The sequence below is a fragment of the Populus alba genome, chromosome 2, assembly GCF_005239225.2.
Source record: "Populus alba chromosome 2, ASM523922v2, whole genome shotgun sequence".
Classification (NCBI taxonomy): domain Eukaryota; kingdom Viridiplantae; phylum Streptophyta; class Magnoliopsida; order Malpighiales; family Salicaceae; genus Populus; species Populus alba.
Window position 1 is genome coordinate 18,356,706 of NC_133285.1, and position 27,754 is coordinate 18,384,459.

The 27,754-nt window shown below is 31.5% G+C and overlaps 2 protein-coding genes and 1 pseudogene across 11 annotated transcripts; 1 reads left to right on the forward strand and 2 right to left on the reverse strand.

Moving 5' to 3' along the window:
- Window positions 1-559: 559 nt before the first annotated feature.
- On the reverse strand, window positions 560-14,082 carry LOC118044149 (uncharacterized). Of its 10 annotated transcripts, none has more exons than XM_035052324.2 (6): window positions 4,740-4,945; window positions 4,010-4,100; window positions 2,678-2,790; window positions 1,635-1,822; window positions 1,445-1,538; window positions 560-926 (listed from the first exon to the last, which is right to left on the reverse strand). In XM_035052324.2, exons 4-6 carry the CDS (start codon window positions 1,746-1,748, stop codon window positions 796-798), a joined length of 339 nt encoding a protein of 112 aa, XP_034908215.1. In that variant the 5' UTR covers window positions 1,749-1,822; window positions 2,678-2,790; window positions 4,010-4,100; window positions 4,740-4,945; the 3' UTR covers window positions 560-795. The 10 variants fall into 10 exon arrangements, with proteins under 10 accessions (XP_034908215.1, XP_034908217.1, XP_034908213.1 ...); XM_035052326.2 differs by having other exon boundaries at window positions 4,010-4,130; XM_035052322.2 differs by lacking the exon at window positions 4,010-4,100.
- Window positions 14,083-14,320: 238 nt separating this feature from the next.
- On the forward strand, window positions 14,321-16,474 carry LOC118044190 (importin subunit beta-1-like; annotated as a pseudogene).
- An 8,178-nt stretch (window positions 16,475-24,652) lies between these two features.
- Window positions 24,653-26,503, reverse strand: LOC118044148 (chlorophyll a-b binding protein 5, chloroplastic). Its single transcript, XM_035052319.2, has 2 exons — window positions 26,272-26,503; window positions 24,653-25,493 (listed from the first exon to the last, which is right to left on the reverse strand). Exons 1-2 carry the CDS (start codon window positions 26,415-26,417, stop codon window positions 24,842-24,844), a joined length of 798 nt encoding a protein of 265 aa, XP_034908210.1. The 5' UTR covers window positions 26,418-26,503; the 3' UTR covers window positions 24,653-24,841.
- Window positions 26,504-27,754: the final 1,251 nt, after the last annotated feature.

Here is a 27,754-nt window from a genome sequence, read left to right on the forward strand (position 1 = left end):
TTAAATTTTTTTAATAGTTGTGATAATATTAAAAATAAATAAATTTTAATATAAAAAATAATAGTTCAAAAAATATTATACATATTGTTACCTAACAAACATGAACTAGACTGCATTAGAGTGATACAAGCTCAGAAATGAAATTGAGCTTCTTTTTTTAACGGGATAAGCAGTCACCAACCCATGAAATTTTGCGACAAATAGCTAAACTTGTCTAGGTTTCAACTGGTTAATCTTCTTCTGTTTTTCTTTTTCCTCATAGAATTATCATCTTTATTATTTGATCATGAGATAATGATAGGAAACAAAAACCTTTAATAAAAATATAGAACTTGATTGTAATAAAAGTATATTTCATTCTTTAATTTGCGATGTGAATCCCATTACTAAGCTCTCTTTTTTCTAATTATATTGATGTGATTTTTTTAATCATTTATTAATAAAGTAGAGAAGCTAATCAATGCGGTTTGATTAAGTTGAAAGGTAATTATTGTTATGATTTTCTCTTGAATGCAAATTATTTTTATTTATGTTAATAAGACCGAAACAAGGCGAACCGTGAAGAAATGAAAAAACTCCAGAATCAATCACGAGAAAAGAACCTAAAGCTAAGCTATTTGCTTAGAAGTCGGAACATTTTTAGCAGCTTCTCCAGTATAAACTGATGCCTCAAATCTGTAACATCGTACACAAAAACATGCTAACTGGAAAACTTTGAAGCATCTGAAGATGGAAACTCAAGACATGTGAAGATGTGCATGTAATTTATGAGGTTTACAAGACATATTGCTATCCTCAGTCCTCACGCCACATCCTACCACACTTCTCATTCAAGCAGAAGTAAAATGTTGTTGCTGGCTCATCAGCTGATCTAATTTGTATCTGCTGGAAACAAGCTCTTCCGAAGTTGCAATGAGGACATGTTGCTGCAATCAAGAAAGAAGGGAAATTAGACAAAAAAGATACAAAGATTGAGAAAGAACACCAAGAAAAAAAAATTTCTGAGTTAGCCTTCATCTAAATTGCTAAAATTGAATTCTTTCTACACCAATAACTGAATTCCTCGTTTACCATACTAAGTTAAAACTTTAGGAATCATTTGAAACTGTGGAAATCGAACATCATGATTTAGTCTTATCTTGGCGAAATATGGACAGTATTTCTCTCATTGCATTGTTAACAGGTACTGCTTAATCTTATAAACTCAACTCAACCCTTGCACAACTTATATTAATTTTGGGAACTTGGTACCAAGCTAGTTACTTCATTCTAATTCAATTCAAAAAACCCAAAACTATTATAAAAAAATGCAAAAACAAAAGGAGGTAAGCAACTTAAACAATATCAAAGTTTTTAAAGTGGCAAAATATTATAAAAAATTCCTCCATTCCACAACAACAGATAATACCAATAACACAAAAAGAAAAAAGACAAAGAAAAGCACCGTCAGTTTCAGCACCGCCTGTCTTCATGTCCTCGAGGGTGAAAATAGGTTCAATTTCTTTCTTAGCAAGCTTTTGCTTTCTCTTTATCTTAACCTAATTACAAGAGAGTAGTTAGTCACATCATTCAATTAAAAATACAAACCTAGAAAATAAAGAGGCCAAATTAATTTATACTAATTAATAATTTACCCTGCTCTCAATCGAAGCAAAATAGGGACAGGTAGGGCAATAAAATCTAGCTACTTGCCCCATATTTGGCGGCTCATATCGCAATAGCATCCCACATGTTGGGCAAAATTCCATTTCTTTCTTCCTCGTTCTTTAATACCCTAATTTGACTTCTTTCTCCTATCTTAGAAAAGTCAGAACCTTCAGGCCTGAAAACAAAACAAATATCAACTTAGAAAAATCTAATTTCAAACACTTCTCAATAACTATGAAAATTTCCAAAAGTAAATGTATTTAGGATTAAGATAATAAACTAGCGTATTATAGTAAAATAGTAGCATGGCATGGCTTCTAGCATACTTTTTCTAACTAATTAGTTTTTTATAGTTATCAACGCATGCTACAAATTAAACCATGAATCCAACCCAAGGTCTAAATCAACAATCTTCATTCAAACATAGAAGAAAAAACAATCAAACCAACAAGTTGATTACACTCGAACAACCCACTATCTCGTTCAAAAAAATTCAAAACTTTCAAAACCCAGTAGTTACAATTCAAGCTTAAAAACAAACATCAACTTTATAAATACCTAAATTTTAACCTTCCCTTTAATGGGCCAATAACAATCTCATAAATCTAGTTACTTTCTAATATATAAAGGTGAAACAAGTACACTTCAAAGCTCAAAAACTGCCTATATCAATGCTTGTAATCAATAAAATAAGCACTTGAAATCAATGCTTGTGGATAAAAATGAACACCATCTACAACGGAACCGAAGTCTCTCAAGTATAGTTCCGAGAACCAGTCCATTCATCAAATCTCAAATCAATGTTTATAATCAAAGAAGGAACTAATTCCGCCCTCAACTTTCACTCTTGTTCCAAACAAGTATTCAAAAAAACACGCAATTGAGGTAACAATGAATATCACTTCGAAAGAAAAAAATCAACTCAACCAAGGAGCAGCCGTGACAAGACATTGACCAGAGTAATGGACACAAATTGAGGTTAGCCCTCAACTTCATCAACGCAAAAACAGCAACAAGATCGGAGCTTTACCAGTGATCGCAGATGATGGCCTCGAGCAGCAACTACAAGGTGCTGGTGGGCCGAACAACAACAATGGAGATGTGTTCTGGTGGGGTCTTTTTTATGATGGAGAGAGGGGTGGTCTGTAGGGAAGGAGGCAGCGCTGTTAGTTTTTGTGTTAGCTGGTGGTGGAGTCTTTTATCAATCTAATACGTCATGTTTTTTCTAATTAAATTAAAAAAGATATGGTATCTTAATTAAAAATCAACCGAAAAAACCAAACCATGAAAAAAATCAATTAAACCGATTAGAATATTTAGAAAAATTTCCAATTCGGTTCGGTTTCATAATACTGAAACTGATGAACCCCAACCAAACCAAACTGGTTCAGATTAAAAAAAAAAGAGGTTCTATAAATAATAAAAAATTACTTTATATTCTAAGCTACTAACCCTTGTAGCCGTCCTTCACATAGACACGCCACTCAACCCACACCACACCTCTTCAATCCTCACCGCCTCCCATAGCAGACTCACAACTTACAAGTCCACTCCTAATTCTTCGTTCTTCAATCTTCATTAATTTCAATATGTAATCTTCATCAATCATCACCATATTCAGCAAACCAACCACCAACCTCCGGTAAAAATTGAAGATAAAATGATGAGTTAAGAGAATAGCTTATTAACAACCTTTGGAATTCCAAAAAAAACCAACACCAGCTCTAAGGCCACTGTAACAACACTGGGGGAACGCCTAGGACCAGCTTCTCAATCACCACTACCTTCAACATCTAAAAGCCACAAAATCAAACCCATCTTCATCACTAGCAACCCCCACAACAATTATCCTAGGATCATTCAAACTTGGAATCATACACCATTACATATGAATCTACAGCTTGAATTTTTATGTTCATGTTTACAGGCTTGTTTAAGAACACATTTCAAATTCCAAAAATTATGTTTTGAGGCTTAAACTGCATTGCAGAGCCCAATTATCTTTTATGTTTACCAAACAAATTAAAAATAGGACTATTGTCTTGAGGACACAAACCAACTGAGTCTTAATCACTCTTAACTGACTCAAATGGGAACCTAATCCATTCACAAAATTTCAAACACAAGCAAAAGCTTACTAATTATCCCTCACCTCCTAATCCAAAACAGGCTGTAACACAGATACATGTATATGCACACACAGACATACAAATAACTAAATGAGTTTGTAGATCGAAGGGTGAGAGGGATGAATATTAACATAAAACAATAAAAATACAGAGCATGAAAAACAAACTAGCATTCAATTTTAGGTTGTTTAGGCATGCACTTATTAAAACCATTTGCAACATGAATTACTTACCATGCATTCATCAAATTCTCTAAGGAACCTTACTGTGTCATTTGATGCAAAGGAAGAATGGTCCCTTGTAGCTACTTCTTCCCTTAGCAGTCTGAGTGAAAAATTGATTTTACAGCAAATCCTACCAATATACAGTTGCTATAGAAACAGCCAACTTTCAAAGGATGAACACAACTTTTACAATTATCAACCACTAATACAAAACGCATCAACTGAACAGGTTCAGCATGTATATTGAACATGAACACATAGATAGACTAGATCAGTTACTACTCACTCAGCTAAACCAGAACAAAGCCACACACACGCCATTTTTTTTTTTTAAAAGAAAAAATTTAAACATCATTAACCAATCAGACTAATTATTTAAAGAAAAAGAGAAAAAAAAAAAAAAACCAAAGTTGTAACAAGCAAAAAGTTGATCAGAGAAAAGGAGATACTAAGAAGAGTTGATCTGTTTGGTTACTAAGAAAGTTACAAAAGTCAAACCAAATTTTCTAAGAAAGTTACCAAATCTCACCTCTCGAAGATATTTTTTAAGATAAAAATTGACAGTCAATCAGAAAACACAACCTAGGTTTTAATTCACTGCAAAAAAAAAAAATCTATCTATTCAACACTTAAACCAAAAACAATAAGAAAAAGCCAAACGTTTCCTTATCTGTTTTCTCAGCAACCAAACAGAAACAAATGATATAGAGGGAGAGGGAGAGGGAGAGGGAGTACTAACCTGAAGAAACGATGGCAAATGGATCGATAAAGGAAGAGAAAAGGCAACGACCATTAATAAATTAAGGATCACGGAGGAGAGCTGAGAGATAATTGAATTGATTCTTTTACCATTTGTCCTCCAGTGTTGAGGCTGCTTTAGCTTGACAAATGCGAGGCGCTAATCCCCCGACTTTGTACGCAGGGACAAGACCGGACAATATGAGATTACCTAAAGCCGGTCTTCTATTTATGGCCTTTGCTAATATCACTGTTTGTGCCTTTGTGGGGGCATTGACTTGCGTCAGACGCTGATTTACACAGCACTTTTTTTTTTTTTTCTACACTAGTCATTGAATAAAAAAATAAAACATAATATTTTTATAACTTTCTTAAACAGCTATTTAAAATATGGTTTTTTTATTTTTTTATTATTTTTTAATTTTTAGATAATTTTAATATATTGATATTAAAAAATAATTTTTAAAAAATAAAAAAATATTTTAATATATTTAAAACAATAATTGCTATCCCAATTTTAAAATACTCCCTTAATTAATAATAGTTATTGCTATCTTGTTGTAAAGTGTATAAAATCTTGATTATCAATGTTAACTAAATTGATTAAAAAAAAATTAGGCAGAAATTTTTATGAAAGTATTTAGAAACGTGGTTGTAGCTATAATTTTAAAAAGAATTTAATTTTTTTTATTAAAAATTAATTTTTTTATATGTTTAGTATCATTTTTATGCGCTAATCTTAAAAAAAATATTATTTAATATAAATAATTACAATTATATTATCAAATAGATTAACATAATACCGAACCACGATTTTCATGATGGTGGGTAGCTACATTAATATTTAGGTCATGGTACAAAATTATTTACTCTTTTTTTTTTTCTCATTTATTTATAACGAAACTCATTATACAATTCTAATTATCATTTGACTGCTCACATGTTACTATTCGTAGAATAGTAATATATATGCTCTTTTTTCTATTTTTAATATTAGATTTAAGAGAATTAAATTCTATTATTTATTTTGATTTTTTTATGTCTTGAAAAAACATTTTGATATTATACTTAGTTTACATTTTTTTTTATTATATTATTAAATAAAGAATAGTTTAAGAAAAAAAATTTATTATGAATTGAATTTCATGATTTACTTTATTTAAAGTTATCACGATTTTAGAAAAAACATACTGGCATTGGGTTAATGTTTAGTTTTTTTTAACATCTAGTTTTTATCATATTATTAAATAAAAAATAATTCTAAATAAAACTTAATATTGGGTATTAGATTTTAAGATTTATTTTAATTTATTTTTTTATAGATTATATTATGATCTCAAGAAAATCTTGATATTTAGTGGTAATTAAGAATTTGATATATTAATTTAAATTTACCGGTGTTGATTAAATAAGTTTTAATCTCAATAAATTGAAATCCAGTAATATAAACTTTCATTGAAAAGGGAAAAGAAACAAATAATTTTATAATTGAAATAACATTACTTCTCTATTCTCACTCATGAATAGGCTCAAAATAATGTCAAGTGCCTTTCGAACCAAACGTTTCCTTATAATCCACACCTTCAAATATACCATAGAAGAGAAGATTAAAATTAGTTGATAGTTTCTCACAAGGTTTAGAAAAACAAATACAAAATCGTTTAGGTAGTTTAACTTATTAAGTTTTAGATTTATTTTTTTAATGATTATAAATTTAAGTGTTTTTAGGATTATTATAGATTTATATAATCTTAAGATTCATAAAATTAATCGAGATATACACTAGTTCGGACATTTATATTTATTAAAAAAAAAGCAACTTGTGAAGCTTATTTTAAAAAACACAAAAAATTAATTTTTTAAAAAATATATATTTCACGATAAGTGACTTTCATTCCCTTCAAAAACACATTTAATATAAAACATTAAAAAATCTAACAGGAATGAATTAAACACTACACGTACTTATAGTTTAATTTAGAATTTGCACAGTAAATTTATAGATAACATTTATCTATGCTAAATTCATAAGAGATATTATAATCAGCTTATATTTTTATTACACAGTAAGATTATTAAATTGCTCTTAAAATTTATCTTCATTTAATTAACTTTGAGGGGGAATTTTTTAATTTTTACTTTAATTTTAAAATTGGATTAACAAAATTGCCCCTAATTTTAAATTCCCTGAGCCTTGCATCCAAGGGTATTTTTTTAATATTTGTAATCAAAGAAGAAACTAATTCTGCTCTCAACTTTCACTCTCGTCCCAAACAAGTATTCAAAAAAACACGCAAATGAGATAATAATGAATATCACTTCAAAAAAAAAAAATCAACTTAGCAACATTAACCAAAGCAATGGACAAAAATTGAGGTTAGCCCTCAACTTCATCAACGCAAAAACAATAACAAGATCCGAGCTTTACCAGTGATCGTAGATGATGGCCTCAAGCAGCAACCGCAAGGTGCTAGGGGGGCAAACAACGACGATGGAGATGTGTTCTGGTGGGATCTTTTTTATGATGTCGATGTTAACATTTGAGTTAGCTGGTGGTAGAGTCTTTTATCAATCTAATTAGTCATGTTTTTTCTAATTAAATTATAAAAAAATATGGTATCTTAATTTTCAATTGAGGTTTTCCAAATGTTTTGAATATTTTGAAAAATATAAAAGTATTCATATGAATATTAGTTAATATTAATTTAATAGTAATTGAATTTAATATTTTATAATAAACATTCCACATGAATTTTCATTTTTGATATAATGTATTCAATGTTTAATACAATTAATTTTATATCCCCTTGTAACAACAAGAAAGGCTGAATAATATTTATATTTCCTTGGAACAACAAGAGCCTCTGGAAAGACCCAACTCATTTAGTATCAAGAAATTTTGTATCACGTAACATCTAATACAATTTTACCTACTCTACCTAGTTAATTAGTTGTAGCTAAAAAAAGCATAACAAATAAGAATAAAATAATAATCATAAAAAATAAGATATTTAATTTATATAAAGCCTGTTTATTTATACGTTTCAAAAATATTTTTGAAAAAGTTTGAATTTTTTTTATTAACTTTAAATTAATATATTTTTTAATGTTTTTAAATCATTTTAATGTGCTAATGTCAAAAATAATATATATTTTTAAAAATAAAAAATATTATTAACATATATTTTAACACAAATTTATTTTAAAAAACAACAACAACTAAACAAACTTAAACATTCGTTTGCTTTTGGCAAGAGCCAAGTAGCTTCCATCCTAAAATTCCTCTCAGCAATGACTACTTCAAGCAAGAATCTCAAGCTCAACAAAAACTTCTTTGTAACTACAAATATTCTTAAAAAATCATCTTCTTTTAAGATTAAGACAACAATGCCATAAAAGTTGAAGTACAACGTGTACCTACTTTTCGTAGGTTACCCGGTTACAGACAAGACAACTTATCACCAATAAAACCCAATACCAAAATCAACACTCTTTCCCATATAAACAATTGAATTAACAAGTTGATTTTGTAATCCTCTCTTTAAAAAATCAAAACATTTTCAATTATACAACACTCTAAATCAATCCTTACAAAAAAATTAATTTCCTTTCCTCTAGAAAAGGTTGAAATGAAACCCATCAAGTCACTGGCTACATCAATTTCAGAAATCGAAGAAAAAAAATCAAAAGAAGCAACTAAATCCAAGTAGTGAGCAAAAATATAAAGCAAACCCGTCTTAGAGGAGACAAAACTCATGTCAATAAACTCATCAAGCATACAAAACTCAATCAGTAGAAGAAAGATGAGAGAGAGGCTTACGATAGAGAAGCTGCAAAGTGAGGGAGTGAGTGATTGGTTTTTATTTTGCAATTTCACTCTTCCCTTCCTGTTCCGGCTAGATAGAGCTGAAGTGGTCGGGCACGTACAACTCCACCAGTAGAAATTGTTATAGGACCGGCCCGAATAATGATCCAGCCCAAACATCATGTCACAGGCTAAACAAGTGGGTTAAACTGTGTTTATTGTTTTTTTTTTCCCAAACAACGTGATTTTATAAAAAGAAATTATGTAAGAAAAAAAAAAACCAAACGATTTTGTTTTTGATTTGAATAAAAAATTAAAACCACTTCAAACCTTAATTTTACTAGATCATATAAGTCACAAATTAATAGATAAAAGGGGTGTTATAGAGTGTGGTAGTAGTTGTTTTTTTAAAGTGTTTTTGCTCATAAATACATCAAAATAATATTTTTTATTTTAAAAAAAGTTATTTTTGACACTAACATATCTTAAAATATATATAAAAAATATTTTCAAATTTAATGAAACCTAATGTAAACCAAAGTCTTTTTTTGATCATTTCTATAAATAATTTACTTTTGAAACCACAAGTATAAACTATAAAATACACAAGACAATGTCTTATTTGTTGCTTGAACTTTTTTTTGAAAGGAAAATATTATGTTTTTTAATAGTTGTGATAATATTAAAAATAAATAAAATTTAATATATAAAATAGTAGTTCAAAAAATATTATACATATTATTACCGAACAAACATAAGCTAGACTGCATTAGAGTGACACAAGCTTAGAAATGAAATTAGGCTCCTTTTTTAACGGGATAAGCAGTCCCCAACCCATGAAATTTTACAAGAAATAGCTAGACTTGTCTAGGTTTCAACTGGTTGGTCTTCTTTCTTCTGTTTTTCTTTTTCCTCATAAAATTATCATCTTTATTCTTCTTTATTCTTTGATCATGAGATAATGATTGAAAAGAAAAACCTTTAATAAAAGTATATTTCATTCTTTAACTCCCTGCATTCAAAGATGTGAATCCCATTACCAAGCTTTTCTCTTTTATTTTATCATATTGATGGGATTTTTTTTTATCATTTATTAATAAAATTGAGAAGCTAATCAATGTGATTTGATTAAGTTGAAAGGTAATTATTGTTATGATTTTCTCTTGAATGAAAATTATTTTTATTTATGTTAATAAGCCCGAAACAAGAGGAACCCTGAAGAAATGAAAAAACTCCAGAATCAATCAAGAGAAAAGAACCTAAAGCTAAGCTATTTGCTTGGAAGTCGGAACATTTTTAGCAACTTCTCTAGTATAAACTGATGTCTCAAATCTATAACATTGTACACAAAAACATGCTAACTAAAAAACTTTGAAGCATCCGAGGATGGAAACTCAAGATATGTGAAGATGTGCGTGTAATTTGTGAGGTTTACAAGACATATTGCAGTCCTCAGTCCTCACGCCACATCATCCCACACTTCTTATTCAAGCAGAAGTAAAATGTTGTTGCTAGCTCATCAGCTGATCTAATCTGTATCTGCTGGAAACATGCCCTTCCAAAGTTGCAATGGGGACATGTTGTTGCCATTAAAAAAGAAGGGAAATGAGACAAAAAAGATACAAAGATTGAGAAAGAACACCAAGAAAAAAAAATTCTGAGTTAGCTTTCATCTGCACTGCTAAAATTGAATTTTTTCTACACCAATAACTGAATTCTTCGTTTAATTCTCTCCATGCTAAGTTAAAACTTTAGGAATCATTTGGAACTGTGGAAATCAAACATCATGGTTTAGTCTTATCTTAGCAAAATATGGACAATATTTCTCTCATTGCATTGTTAATAGGTACTGCTTAACCTTATAAACTCAACTCAACCCTTGCACAACCTATATTAATTCTAGGAACTTGGTACCAACCTTGTTACTTTATTTTAATTCAATTCAAAAAACCCAAAACTGTTCTAAGAAAATATAGAAACAAAAGGAGGTCAACAACTTATACAATATCAAAGTTTCCAAAGTGGCAAAATATTATAAAAAATTCCTTCATTTCACAACAACAGATAATACCTAATAACACAAAAACACAAAAGACAAAGAAAACACCATCAGTTTAGCACCGCCTTTCTTCATGTCCTCAAGGGAGAAAATAGGTTCAATTTCTTTCTTAGCAAGCTTTTGCTTTCTCTTTATCTTAACCTAATCATAACAAAGCAGTTAATCACATCATTCAATAAAAAATACAAATGTAGAAAATAAAAAGGCCAAATTAATTTATACTAATTAATAATTTACCCTGCTCTCAATCGAAGCAAAATAGGGACAGGTAGGGCAATAAAATCTAGCTGCTTGCCCCATATTTGGCGGCTCATATCGCAATAGCATCCCACATGTTGGGCAAAATTCCATTTCTTTCTTCCTCGTTCTTTGATACCCTAATTTGACTTCTTTCTCCTATCTGTCAAAACCTCCAGGCCTGAAAACAATATCAACTTAGAAAAACCTAATTTCAAACACTTCTCAGTAACTATGAAAATTTCCAAAAATAAGTGTATTTAGGATTAAGATAATAAAGTAGCGTATTATGATAAAATAATAGCATCGCATGGCTTCTAGCATACTTTTTCTAACCAATTAGTTTTTTATAGTTATCAACGTATGCTACAAATTAAACCATGAATCCAACCCAAGGTCTAAATCAACAGTCTTCATTTAAACATAGGAGAAAAAACAATCGAAACAACAAGCTGATCACACTGGAATAACCCCCTTTCTCGTTCAAAAAAATTCAAAAAATTCAAAACCCAGGAGTTACAATTCAAGCTTAAAAACAAACATCAACTTTATAAATACCTAAATTTTAACCTTCCCTCTAATGGGCCAGCAACAATGTCATAAATCTAGTTACTTTCTAATATATAAAGGTAAAATAAGTACACTTCAAAACTCAAAAATTACCTATATCAATGCTTGTAATCAATATAATAAGCACTTGAAATCAATGCTTGTGGACAAAAAATGAACACCATCCACAACGGAACCGAAGTCTCTCAAGTAAAGTTCCGAGAACCAGTCCATTCATCAAATCTCAAATCAATGTTTGTAATCAAAGAAGGAACTAATTTTGCCCTCAACTTTCACTCTCGTCCCAAACAAGTATTCAAAAAAACACGCAACTAATGTAACAATGAATATCACTTCAAAGAAAAAAATCAACTCAGCTAAGGAGCAGTTGTGACAAGACATTGAAAAGAGCAATGGACACAAATTGAGATTAGCCCTTAACACAAAAACAACAACAAGATTGAAGCTTTACCGGTGATCGCAGATGATGGCTTCGAGCAGCAACCACAAGGTGTTGGCGAGCTGAACAACGACAATGGAGATGTGTTCTGGTGGGGTCTTTTTTATGATGGAGAGAGGGGTGGTCTGTAGGGAAGGAGGCGGTGTTGGTGTTAGTTTTTGTGTTTGCTGGTGGTGGAGTCTTTTATCAATCTAATACGTCATGTTTTTTCTAATTAAATTAAAACAAATATGGTATCTTAATTAAAAATCAACCGAAAAAACTAAACTATGAAAAAAACCAATTAAACCGATTAGAATATTTAGAAAAACTTTCAGTTCGGTTTGGTTTCGTAATACTGAAACTGATGAACCCCAACCAAACCAAACTGGTTCAAATTTAAAAAAAAAAGGTTCTATAAATAATAAAAAAAAATTACTTTATATTCTAAGCTACTAACCCTCAGAGCCATCCTTCATATAGACACGCCACTTAACCCACACTACACCTCTTCAATCCTCACTGCCTCCCACAAGAACACTCATAACTCACAAGTCCACTCCTAATTCTTCATTCTTCAATCTTTATTAATTTCAATCTGTAATCTTCATCAATCATCACCATATCCAGCAAACCAAACACTAGCCTCCGGTAAAAATTGAAGATAAAATGATGAGTTAAGAGACTAGCTTATTAACAACCTTTGGAATTCCAAAAAACCCAACACTAGCCTCTAAGGCCAGTGAAACAACACTGGGGTAACGCCTAGGACCAGCTTCTCAATCACCACTACCTTCAACATCTAAAAGCCACAAAATCAAACCCATCTTCATCACTAACAACCCCCGTAACAGTTATCCTAGGATCATTCAAACTTGGAATCATACACCATTACATATGAATCTACAGCTTGAATTTTTATGTTCATGTTTACAGGCTTGTTTAAGAACACATTTCAAATTCCAAAAATTATGTTTTGAGGCTTAAATTGCATTGCAGAGCCCAATTATCTTTTATGTTTACCAAACAAATTAAAAATATAACTATTGTCCTGAGGACACAAACCAACTGAGTCTTAATCACTCTTAACTGACTCACATGGGGACCTAATCCATTCACAAAATTTCAAACACAAGCAAAAGCTTACTAATTATCCCTCACCTCCTAATCCAAAACAAGCCGTAACACAGATACATATATATGTACACACAGACATACAAATAACTAAATTAGTTTATAGATCGAAGGGTGAGAGGGATGAATATTAAAATAAAACAATAAAAATACAGAGCATGAAAAACAAACTAGCATTCAATTTTAGGTTGTTTAGGCATGCACTTATTAAAACCATTTGCAACATGAATTACTTACCATGCATTCATCAAATTCTCCAAGGAACCTTACTGTGTCATTTGATGCAAAGGAAGAATGGTCCCTTGTAGCCACTTCTTCCCTTAGCTGAGTGAAAAATTGATTTTACAGCAAATCTTACCAATATACAGTTGCTATAGAAACAACCAACTTTCAAAGGATGAACACAACTTTTACAATCATCAACCACTAATACAAAACGCATCAACTGAACAGGTTATATACAAATTCATTTATCACCTCGTGGACATTAAAACTAGAAGTCTTGTATTGCAAGAAAGAATCAAACCCTTAACATTTGAAAAATCTAAGGATCAGAGAAAGAGAGGAACAGGCAGATCTTTAGTGTATAAACCTTTGCATTTTGTTGGGGGGGTTTCAAGAAAATGGACAGATTTAGATCCAAGAGAAACTACTACCATGACCATTAAGTTTATGACAATGACAACCTCAACAATAATAGCATGACTAGGACAACCAAACCTAGATACAACAATAACAACAACAGCAATTATTACTGTCACCGTGGACAAGGAGGCAACGACATGTTCAACAACAACAGGTTTTCAAGAACCCAACAACAGCAGCAACCACAACAGCAAGACCAATCATCGTCATTAATGGTGACAACAAGTTACAGAATTTTATATCATGATATGAAAGCAGGAGGAGTAGAGTTGGGAAGTCGGGGAGTATAATAAAGTCAATTAGGCATTTTATCGAACTCTTTGCCTACAATCCAAATTCAACCCCAATTTCATCCATCAAAATGAAGAATAACTCAAACCTATTATCTATTTATCTAAAAGAGGACAAATAACACATAAACAGAACCTCAACAAAGACTTTCACCACTTACCCTCAAATCTTCATCAAAAGTGAAGTAAAAACAAGAAACCCGAATCCAACCCACTGTAATTTAAAAGAAATTTCAAATTTTAAGACTGAAAATAGGAATTTTTGAACTTCACGGGCTGACATGGTACCTTATGTAAACCATAGGAATAAAATTTACCTTGCCGTCTTTTCTCTAATAAAGGAGCCCTCTCCTTCTGCTGCAACTTGCAAGAATAAAGAAGGATTGCAACGGCTTGCGCAGAAGTAAAGAGAGAAGCTAGGGAGATGGAGAGGTGGGTTTGTGTTCGGCTAGAATCTAGATAATGTGGGACTTGGGGTTGGCTCAGCTTTTGAGTTTTGAGATGGAGACAGACGCAGAGTAGATAAAAAGGAAAGGAAGAACGCGAAAAATATTATCTGGGCGGTGGCTTTTTGTGAGGGCAAGGCATGGTAAACTTCAGTATTTAACTATTTGTACCCCTCTTGATTTTATAGCCTCAAAGCCAGTGGCCAAAGCTGATTGGATCACTTTTATCCAATATTCATCAGTTACCTGCTCATGTCAAACAAGCTACTTCAGAGACTCTTGGATATTTGTGCGGGGAAGTCTAATATGATGTTGTAGATCAAGACCATGTAAACAAGATACTTACAGCAGTAGTTCAGGGCATGAACGCATCTGAAGGAAACAACGATGTTAGGCTTGCTGCAACACGAGCACTGTACAATGCACTTGGATTTGCTCAGGCAAACTACATCAATGATATGGAGCTTGATTATATCATGAGGCAACTTTGTCCCCAGAAATGAAGATAAGACAAGCTACTTATGAGTGTCTTGTCTTTATTTCATCAACATACTATGAGAAATTGGCTCCTTATATTTAGGATATCTTTAACATCACGGCAAAGGCCGTGAGGGAAGATGAAGAACCTGTAGCCCTTCAAGCAATTGAATTCTGGAGTTCAATAGGTGACGAGGAGATAAATATCTTGGAAGAATATGGGGGTGATTTCACTGGGGATTCTGATATTCCTTGCTTTTACTTTATTATGCAGGCTCCCCCTGCTTTGGCCTCAATGTTGTTGGAGACTCTCCTAAAGCAAGAGGAGGCTCAGGATCAAGATGAAGGAGCTTGGAATATTGCAATGGCTGGTGGAACATGCCTTGGTTTGGTTGCAAGGACTATGGGAGATGATATTGTGCAGCTTGTTATGCAATTCATTGAGGATAACATTACAAAACCATATTGGAGGTATAAAGAGGCAGCTTCCTTATGCATTTGGCTCGATCTTGGAAGGTCCTTCCCTTGAGAAACTAACGCCTCTTGTTAATATTGCTTTGAACTTCAAGCTGACTGCTTTGACAAAGGATCCAAATAACCATGTAAAGGATACAACTGCTTGGACCCTTGGTCGAATCTTTGAATTCCTCCATGGTTCAGCTGTGGATACACCGATAACTACTCAAGCAAATTGCCAATAAATTGTCACTGCGCTACTCCAGAGCATGAAGGACGTTGCCAATGTAGTAGAGAAGGCATGCGGTGCCCTCTATTTCCTTACCCAGGGTTATGAAAAGGCGACCCCATCATCTCCTCTTACTCCTTACTTCCAGGAAATTGTCTAGGCACTTCTCACTGTTACCCACAGAGAGGATGCTGGGGAGTCCCGATTAAGGACTGCTGCACATGAAATGTTGAATGAGGTGGTGAGATGCTCGACTGATGAAACAGCACCAATGGAGCTACAACTGGTTCCTGTCATCATGACGGAGCTTCACAATACTCTTGAAGGGCAGAAGCTTCCTTCTGATGAGAGAGAGAAGCAGGGTGAATTGCAAGGGCTTCTCTGCGGTTGCCTACAGGTCATAATTCAGAAGTTAGGCTCCTCTGAGCCAACTAAGTATGTGTTCATACAATATGCAGATCACATAGTGGGGCTCTTCTTGAGGGTCTGTGCTTGTAGAAGTGCAACTGTGCACGAGGAGGCCATGTTAGCCATAGGAGCCCTTACCTCTGCAACTGGTCCTGATTTTGCAAAATACATGCCAGAGTTTTACAAGTACCTAGAAATGGGCCTTCAGAATTTTGAGTATCAAGTCTGTGCTGTGATTGTCGGTGTGGTGGGTGATATTTGCAGGGCATTGGAAGATAAAATTTTACCTTACTGTGATGGTATTATGACTCAGCTTCTCAAGGATTTATCAAGCAACCAGTTGCATAGATCTGTGAAGCCTATGACGCTAGCCCTCAACTTCATGAATGCAAAAACAACAACAAGGTCGCAGCTTTACCAGTCATCGCAGATGATGGCCTCATGCAACAACCGCGAGGTGCTGTCGGCTGTTGGCGGGCCGAACACAGGCGATGGAGATATGTTCTGGTGGGGTTCTTTTTATGATGGCGAGAGGGGTGCTTTGTTGAGGAGGCAACGTTAATGTTAGTTTTTGTGTTAGCTGGTGGTGGAATCTTTTATCAATCTAATACATCATATGTTTTTTCTAATTAAATTAAAAAATATATATGGTATCTTAATTTTCTATTGGTTTTTCTAAATGTTTTGAAAATATAAAAGTAGTCATATGAATATTAGTTAATAATAATTGAATTTAATATTTTATAATAAACATTCCATATGAATTTTTATTTTTGATCTAATATATTCATTGTTTAATACAATTGTTTTATATATATCTATAGTTAAGTGATGTTATTTTATGGATGTCTTTGGTATGGAAACAAGCTACTTGAGAAAAAAAGAGGCTAAACTTTAAGATACGGCATAAGGAGAGTTCCTTTAGAAATGAGATTTTCAGGGCCTGTCTCCTCTCTTATGGTATATGAGCTTGCATTGACCTTTCCTTCCTATACATATTGTTTATCAGATTTTGGATTTTTTGTTGAGACAACAACCTTTCAACAAAAAATTGAATTGATGCCTCATGCACTGCATAACCAATTGATCTTTTAGGATTATCAAACGAGCCGGTCAATGGATTGACAGGAAAAACAATAAAATTATCTACTAAGTCAATTAAATCAGTTAATTGATTGTTCAATAATTAGAAACACCAATAAAATTAGTAATAGTTGGTTGACTGATTAATTATGCTAATGTGAATTAATCGATCATTTGACTGATTAATTATGCTAATGTGAATTAATCGTTCATTCTAACTAACAATAGATTATTGCTATTTAAAAAAATTAATTAGAAACTCATATTTCTATAACGCGATGTTTGGCCAAATAAGGAGGGAGGAATAAAAAGGTAAAGTAAGTTTAAGTATTGAGAGCAAGTAAAATAAAATGAATGAAACTAGAAGAAAATTTTATGAAAATATTGAAATTTTATATTAGGACCAATTAAACCTAGGATTGGTCTCATGATAGAATTTATGGTCATAATGAATTAATGAGAGTAAATGAAATTTTAGAGCTCTTTAAAAATAATTGTGATGCAACTTGAAAGGTGACAAGAATAGAAAAAAATATGAAATTTCTTAAACATAAAATGAGAATTGAATGAAAATTTAAAATAAGACCTTTATAATAAGGATCTTGGATTTGAAATTATTTTTAATTATTATGATGATATAAGAGAAGTTGCACATCCATCAATGTGAGTTAGACGAAAGTAAACTCAAGTAGGTGTTTAACACCTCAATAGTTAATAATCCTTCCATTAAAAGTCAATAATAAAATGTTATTTCCTTTTATATAATTACCTTATGGAATTCATAGTGATTGACATTTTATATGTTGAAGTAAGAAATTATGATGAAAGAAAAAAGAAGAAGAAATAATTGGCATCTGAGTAAGGTTGTCAGATTAATTAGTATCTATTTAGGATTATCGGAGTTATTGGCTTCCAAACATGAATGCCATAATGATTGGCATTCAAGTAAGGATCATCAAATTGATTGGTATCCTTGAAATTACTAAAATTATTGGCTTTCAAATGAAAATGCTGGAATAATTGGAATCCAAAAATCACTAGATTGATTGGTATCAATTTGAGATTACTTGGATTATTGGCTTCCAAATGAAAATGCCAGAATAATTGGCATCCAAGTAAGGATTGTTGAATTGATTGATATCCATTTGAGATTATTAGAGTTAATCCTTGCACTTACGACTAGTTTATCCTTTTTAATTATAATACCATCATTTTGATCCTTTGAAAACTACACAATTTGTCTTGTTAAGGTAACTTATTTTCTTCATTTAACATCATAGGCTATCACTCAAGAATACACCGTGATCTCAACAACTGCATGTTCATTATTCCCTATCCATAAATTGCAACCTTTACCTTAAGTTAACTACATTTGTTAAATCACTTCAACACCCTAAGCTTTTTATTTATAGTAATGTTGCTCAATATATATGTAACGATACCAATTTTTATATCAATGTCTGACTACATATCAAGTCATGATTGTTAAAAAAAAAAAGAAATTGTTTCGTACATTCCTATCAAAATATCAATAGAGTTTCCCCTAATATATAACAATCTCAAATGTCGACATCAATGTAATTTTCTCAAATCTATATCAATCATCAATCCAATTCATCTAGAACATCTCATCAATAACTCCATAACATTCATCATTTCATTTTAATATAATCAATATAGTATACTAATAAAGCAATATAAAAATTTAGATACTAATGAAATGGTGTAAGTCACTACTTTAATTATAAGTTATTTTCTAATAAAACATTATAGTGCTCTATTTTTAAAATATTACAATTCATTATCCATATTTATAAAATCATATACAAATCTTTCTTAATAACTATAACAGGAAAGTTACAACAAAATTTATTCTTGACAACCATGGGGAAAACCTAAAACAAGAATTAATATAACAATGCGTCAATCTTTAATATGGTTTCATACAATTTAATTAATTTTTAAGGAATTCATTATTGATTCTACTTCATTCCTTTTTGTTGTGATCATACCAACGATGATTTAAATAGATTTTTTTTCATTCATTTCTTCTCTTGTTTATTTATCCCTCTGATTTGAATGACTTAGTAACCCGACTACTTAGTAACCCGACTACCTTATTTCACTGCCGATTAATCATGTTATTCATCACAAGAACTAATTGGTCCAAAAACCCTCGTTCAATTATCCATAAACTCGACAAATTCTCATTATTATTTCTTATTTTGACATTCCTATTTGAAGGCCAATAACTCTAGTAATCCCATATGGATACCAATCAATCCAGAAACCTTACTTTAATGCCACTTATTCTGGCATTCTCGTTTAGAAGCCAATAATTTCGATAATCCCAAATGGATACCAATCAATCCAGCAATCCTTACTTAGATGCTAATCATTCTGACATTCCTATTTGGAAGCCAATAACCAACTGGTATAAGGTGTAGCTTAAAGTAATCTCGGTAATCCCAAATGGATACCAATCAATCCAACAATTTTTACTTGAATGCCAATCATTCTGACATTCCTGTTTGGTAGCCAATAACCAACTGGGATCAAGTGCAGCTTAAAGTACTTCCTGTATTTTCTTATCCAGCTTCAAGGATTCTCTCCATAAAAGGTTGATATCTTTACCCCAGGTAGAGCCATATTAACCTATTTTTTACCTTTCATTAGAATTCACCAGCTTCATTCTTGTATGTATTTTTGGATATGGTAGGATACCATCAAATATTGGATTGTTCCTTGCATTAGAAAATGGATTATTTCTTCCTTCCTTTTTAATTTTTTTATTATTTAAAATGGTTTGTAAGGTGGCCATTATTAAATCCAATCATGAAGTGAATTGTTTGTTCTTTTTATTTTGTTTTTCTTATTACCTCTGATTTTGCAAAAATTCTCCATGTTTATCATGCAACTGATCTTAAAGTTCTTCATTCATTCTTTGTATTAGTTCCTTCATTTTCTTTTCTTGCTCTTTCAATGCTCTAACTTTGTTATTTTCAACCATGTTTAATTGTAATGAGTGGATCTTTTAGGCTCTGATACCAATTTGTTAAGATTTATCTTTCTTAACAAAAGAAATAAAAATAATTGAAATAGTGAAGGATAAGAAAAAAGGGAGATAGAACTGCTACTGCATAATTTTTTAAGATCTTATTTCTTTATCAACAATTTACATACTTAAACGTTGAATTCTTTCCAATTCAGATTGCCTAATAAGTAACTAATTTCTACTATCAACTAATAGTTGCCAACTAACTATTATTAACAACTGATGTGTTAATCTTTAGCTTATTATTTAAGAATACAATTATGTTCTTTTTTTTTTTAAGTCACTTTGTAAACGTCCAGTTTATTCTTTAGTCCACATGTAACTTCTACTTTCTTTATCCTTATAGATCACACGTTGTAACATTGTATGCTCTATATAAAATTTCTAATCATTTAACGTTCTAAATATTATCTAGCCATATGAAAATAAAATGTGAAGCATAAAATCTCATCTCATCTCATCTATTATTGGGTTGTAAACAACATCTACTGTAGGAACTTTCCTCCAAATTACACAATAATTATACAATTCAAACGATAGCATCAACATCCCCTAAATTATACAATCTAAGCACTTATGTGTGCAATACATGTGTTGACCATTTTTTTAATAATATTTATATTTATTCAATTACTAAAGTACCTCTTAATCAAATTGATTATTACAAAAAAAAAAAAAAAAAAAAACCACATTGAAAATACTAAAAAAGCCCATGGATGCTAGTCAAAGGATTTAGTCATATTTGACTATCCTTGAAAAATTAAAATGGCAAAAAAGTCTATGGATGCTAGTTTTAAAAAATATTTCTTTTAAGGGTAATTTAGTTATTTCACTATGCTTTTAAAAATGATAAAAAAAAAAAAACCAATCTACCCCTAATTCATCAAATAATGATCAATGGATCATGTGAAAAAGTTCATATTACCTCATCAACAATGTCATTGGTTTTTTGTTAATAAGGATAAAAAGATCAAAACATTGTTCAAATTCATAATGTTGTATATCTTAATCTACAATATATACTAGATTTATTGCTTATGCTTCACCGCGGGTTGAGCAAAATTATTGTTCGACTTAAAAAAAATGTTAGTGTAAAAAAAAATTCAAAGTTCCAAGTCATTGGTATAATTGGTAATTTAAATAATATGAAGTAAAAATGCAGTAACAATAAATAAATTTTATATATAAAAAAAAAAAAACCAAAGTAAAAAGAACCAAACTTGAGCCTATCCAGATTATCAAACAACTCAATACTAACCTAATAAAAGGTAAACCAAAAACAAAAACAAACAAAACTAAACTAAAAAAAAAATCAGCTTAAAAAAAAAAAACAAGCAAGCTCAGACAAACTTTCTAAATATGTTTTATTCTCTAAAAACTAGCAACTTGTTAAATCGAGGACCCAGGTTCAATGAAAAAGCCTAACTCTTAACCAATTTAATTTTAAAGGATAAAATCCTTGAAGAAATATTAATGAAAAAACTTGCAAAAGCTAAAAAAAATCAACAAAAGGAATGAGGATAAAAATTGAGAGAAAAAAAAACCTAAGGATGAATTTTTTTTTTTTAAATAAAAATTATCCCAATCAAAATAAATAGCAATTAAAAAAATGAGTACCAAATTTGAAAAATTAAAAAATCATAAAGGGTGAAATTGAAAAAACTTATAGAGGGTGAAACCAATATAATTAAATTGCAAAAAATAAGAAAAGAAAACCCTCCAAAAACGGATAGAAAATAAGAAAAAATCAGCTTTAAAAAGGAAAAAAAAAAAAAGCAAACCTGAGTGAACCTCCTAAACCTGATCTAATCTCTAAAACTCAAAAACCCATGAAATCTTAAGCTCGAGTTCAATCAAGAAGCTCAATTATCAACAAATTTAATTTTGAAGGATGAAATGTGAAAAAACAATTAATAAAAAAACTTGTAAAAGTAAAGAAAATAGTAACAAAAAGAATGAAGATAAAATTTAACAAAAAATGTGCAAGGATTAAATTTGAAAAATAAAATGAAATGATCACAAACAAAATAAATAACAATTAACAGAATGGGGACTAGATTTGAAAGATTAAAAAATCATAGGGGTGATATTGAAAATATTTGTAATTTGATATATTATTTATAGCTTAAAAAAATGGTTGGGTGAAATTGAGAAAGGATAATAAAATAGAAAAAAACTAGCTTAAAAAAAAAGAAAAAAAAAACATGTGAATCCAATTGAACCTCGTAAAGCTAGTCTAATATCTAAAACTTGCAACCCATGAAATTCTAAATTTATGTTAAATCAAGAAGTTTAATTCTCATCAAATTTAATTTTGAAGGATGAAGTCAGTGAAAAAATATAAATAAAAAAAGCTTGTAAAAAAAAGCAATAAAAAAAACAAGGATAAAATTTTAATAGGAAAAGGCACAAGGGATGAAATTTGGGGAAAAAAAATTAAAATGATCATAGACAAAATAAATAGCAATTAACAAAATGATGACCACATTTGAAAGATTAAAACATCATAGGGGTAAAATTGAAAAACAATTATAATTCGATAGATTATTCATAGATTAAAAAATGACAGGGGGTTAAAATGAAAACAAATTGTAAGGGGGAACTCAATAGAAGGCAAACCACAAAACAAATAACAAAAAAAAGGACAAAAATAAACAAAAAACATCATCTTAAAAAAAACTCGGATAAACTTCCTAAACCTTGTTTAATCTCTAAAAGTCACAGCCCGTGAAATCTTGGATCTGGATTAAAACAAGAAGCTTAGTTATCAACCTAATTAATTTTAAATGATAAAATCAGTGAAAAATATTATTAAAAAGACTTGAAAAAAGGGGGGGAAAAGAGCAAAGAAAAAATAGGATTAAAGTTTGATAGAAGAAAACCTAAGAAGAACGAAATTAAAAAAATAAACATGAAAAAAATAAATAGCAATTAAAAAAATGAGAACCAAATTTGAATAATAAAAAAAATATGATAGGGGTGAAATTAAAAAACATTCATAATTTCATGGATCATTCAGGAATTAAAATATGATAGGGGTGAAATTGAAAAATAATGATAGGAAAACTAGAAAAAATAACAAAACAAAACATAAAAGGGATAAAAAAAAAACATCACCTTAAAAAGAAAAAAAAAATCAAGTGAACTCAGACGAACCTTTTAAACCTGATTTAATCTCTAAAACTCACAACTTATGAAATCTTAGACTCACATTCAATCAAAAAATTTAATTCTGAACTAACATAATTTTGAAGGATGAAGTCAGTGAAAAATATCAATAAAAAAACCTTGAAAAAGCAAAACAAAATAGCAAAAAAAATGAGAATGAAATTTGGTAGAAAAAAACTTGAGGATGAAATTTGAAAAAAAAAAAATCATTTTAAATATGATGTCAAACAAAATAAATAGCAATTAAAAGAAAAATGATCATATTTGAAAGATTAAAAAAATCATAGGGGGTGAAATTGTAAAAAATTTATAATTTGATAGATTATTTATATACTTAAAAATGGAAGGGGTGAAATAAAAAAACATTTATAATTTGAAAGATTATTTATAGATTAAAAAATAATATGTGGTGAAATTGAAAAGCATTTATAATTTTATAGCTTATTTAAAAAATAGTGTTCATAAGCATAGGGACCAAATGTGAAGGGAAAACATTATAAGAGCTATTTTGGAATTTTGCAAGAGCTGGCACAAAATTCGAATAGGAGAGAAAGGAGAAGAAGAGGAAAAAAAAAGAACATTTGGCACCAAACCAGCAATGCCTTAGGTACATACGCATACATCATCATGTTCAAGATTCCACGATCTACCAAATATCATCCTAGAGGGTGACATTTGGTGGTCAAACAACCACACAACCATAGCTTGAATGACATGGAGATCGTCCACACACTAGTACATGCAAAACATGTGACAACATGTTTTTTAAAATAATATTTAATATACAATTATTACAATAATGCCCTTAAGCAACATTCGAATCTATAACAAACCAATGCAAAATGACCAAAAAACACTTTTATAAGAGAGTTATATTGTTTTTATCTCAAAGAATGTCAAAGGAATTGCATTATTCTGAAAAAATAAAAGGACAAAAACACCATGAGTCAAAAACTTTAAAATTATTTATTCCAATGCTAAATTTGTAATTGCACTATAAATTAAAAAAAAAAACATGACAAATATAACCTCATGAAACATGTTAGAGATACTTGAATAATGGTAAAAAGATAATACAACCCCCAAAGCTTACTTCATTGCTTTTTTTTATTTTTTCCAAGGATAAATTATTAATTACACTATTACAATTAATTGGGAAAGCATGTCTTGGGCTACATTTATATCAGTAGGAGACTTAGTTTTTTGTTAATCTTACCTTTTTTTAGGGTTTATATATATAACTTGAATGCTTTATAAGCTTACCTGGTTTCGTAGGTAACAAATGAGAAAATTCTATGTTCCTTACTTCAGGTGCTAGAGGATATATAGAGTGTTGTTGTTCGCAGAGGGAAGACTTCTTCCCCTCTGATTGGGCAGTGATGGAACTGTTACTTATTTTTGTTTTTATCTAAAACAACTTATCCACGACACAAATCCAACTAAAAAAAGTAGATTCAAGCACAAAAGAGTCTCATGTTCATGGTGAAAGGGGGATACAGTACTTTTCCGATACATGTAAAATATCCACTGCTGAAATCTCATGTCCAGAACCAGAAGTTTTCAACAAAAACATAAGGACTAATTAGCAATGTCACAGGCTACAAGGCAACCATCTGAGTTTCTTCATTTTCCTGGAACGAAGTTAGTGGCATATGCCCAAGCATTGTTGGCCACTGGATCGGCAAGGTGATCCAAAAGGTTCTCAACAGGACCCTTTCCGGTGACAATGGCCTGAACGAAGAATCCAAACATTGAGAACATTGCGAGGCGGCCGTTCTTGAGTTCCTTCACCTTCAACTCTGCAAATGCATCGGGATCATCAGCGAGGCCAAGTGGGTCAAAGGCACCGCCAGGATAAATGGGGTCAAGTCCTTCGCCAAGTGGCCCTCCACCCACTCTGTACCCTTCAACGAATCCCATAAGCACAACCTGGGAAGCCCAGATGGCGAGGATGCTCTGAGCGTGGATGAGGTTGGGGTTGCCAAGGTAATCAAGGCCACCCTCTGAGAAGATTTGAGCTCCAGCCTTGAACCAAACTGACTCACCGAACTTGACACCATTCTTTGCAAGAATTTCAGGAAAGACACATCCAAGTGCTCCAAGCATGGCCCATCTGCTGTGGATCACCTCAAGCTCACGGTTCTTGGCAAATGTCTCAGGATCTGCAGACAAACCAGCAGTGTCCCATCCATAATCACCAGGGAATTCACCGGTCAGGTATGATGGGGTTTGCTCAGAGAATGGACCCAAGAACTTTGGGCGGTCTGGGCCATACCTGTTTTATAATCAGTCATGTGCTCAGCTTTTTATTGCAATTACTTGGTTTGAAATGAAACTAAAATGTAGTTGTTAGAACAAGCTGTAAAATGTGGCGGTGAACATCTTCCTAAGGCTCAGTCTCACAGTCCCCTTTCTTTAAGTTAAGAATTTCTTGAAGGAAATTTCCGTACAAGATTAGAGCTAAGAGATCATGCTCTTGGTGACTTGCTTTTTCTCTGATTGTTAATTGTTCCAACTTTTCAAACATCATAAACCACTGCTCTAATGACAATACAAGTCTACAAGTCAGAACAGTTCAAGATCAGAGTCAGTTCACGTAAAGATCCTCTTCCGAAGCCATTAATTTGTGACACCATCCACTATTCAAATAAACATGTATTGATGAACAACGTGCTGATAGTAGAAGCTAGCATGCTAGTGAATGTGTAGCTACAATGCTCGATGCTGCTAGTGACACTGCTAAACAACTTGGTAGCAATGGATGGGAAATCTTCTTCTTCTTTTTCTGTGAATTTAGAAGATGGGAAATCAGAAAACAAAGACAACTTGCTTCCAAGACAGAGAGACTTCTATGTATCAGTGATTCTCTTACTCTCTCTCAAAGTTCAAGAATATTTACAGACCTACCGACCTACCTATATGAAAATGACCAAAATTGAAGGAACTACTTAAGAAAGTATCAGTGCATTCAAAGAGGTGCTTTTCTTGATTTGTAAGAGCTAGAAATAGTATAATACTGATATTAGTTACTAGCTGGAGACCAGAAACATCACCATATGCTTTGGGGAGCACTTTTCACAGTCCTGCGCATGGTAACACGACCACCACCAAAGGAACCAACCTTCCGGACAAGATCATTTGGTTGCTTCAAGGCGGTCTGGCCAGCAAATGCAGACTGTTGGATTGCAGAGGCTGCCATGACTCTTCTTTGTTAATGCTGCCTCTAAGTTGCTTGCTCTGCTTTTCTCTTACTCTATCAAGGCTGACTGAGTGTAGATGCTAATCAACGCAGGAAGAGGGGAGATGTATAAGAAATGACAAGATGTTGTGGATGAGGAAATCTACACGTCAGCGGTATCCCATTGGTTACTGGATAGGATGTGGATTTCCATGTTGATTTTTTTCAAGAAAATATAGGCTACTCTTATGCCATGTGGAGTTGAAAGATCTTTGTTGGTGGGGTGCTCATCATCGATACAAGCCACATTATATAGAGATTAAATTTAAAACAAAAGATTTATTTGGGTGGTTAATGCTCCTCGATCGATGAAAACAAAATAGACAGGAAAAAAAAAAAAGAATTCTACATGGAAATGGCTAATAAAGATATCAAATCAGCCATTTAACATTAACACATATATATATATATATAAACCCCTTAAAAGAGGTGGTGTTTTTACTTTATAACTAGTTATATGCCCCGCGCGATGCCGCGGATCAATTATTTTTGTATTTCAAAAAAAGCTAAGATCTAAAATGTTAGGTTTTTTTTGCAAAGTTATACCCAAGAGTCTTAGATTTGGTTGCAACGCCTGATTCAAGAGTAATATTTATAATATTAATAATAACATTAAACTTGGGTTAACCCTTAGCATAAAAGTGTCTGAATTGCAATACCAGATCCAATAGCATTGGACGTGGATCTGACTGCAAGGTCGTGTCATAAAAGTGTGATAATTAAATAGATTAGTTAAAAAGAAAAAAACAAAGAAAAAAACTAATGAAGAAAAAGAAAAAAAATATGAATTAATTGGGTTAACCCGTCATACCTTGAATTCGCATCGTGAAAATCTGATAATTAAAAATGAAACAACAAATTAATGGGTTAACCTAGAATTAACTGAGCTAACTCGTTAAACCAGGTTAACCCGTCAAACTCGGAATCCGTGTCATAAAAGTTTGATAACTAAATAGAAAAAAAAAATTAACATCAACAATTTAAATTAAACGAAAAAAATTAATTTAAAAGAAAAAAAAAAGCAAAAAAAAAATTCAGGTTAACTCGGCAAACCAAGTTAACTCGTTAAACCCCGGATCTGTGTCATGAATGTCTGGTAAGTAAATAAAAAAAAAAGTGAACATTAACAAACTGAACTAAACAAAAAAAATTAATCAAAAAGAAAAAATTAAAAAACAAATCCGGGTTAACTCGTCAAACCATGTTAACCCGTTAAACCAAGGATTTATATCATGAAAGTCTGATAACTAAATAAAAAAAAATTAACATTAACAAACTAAATTAAACAAAAAACATTT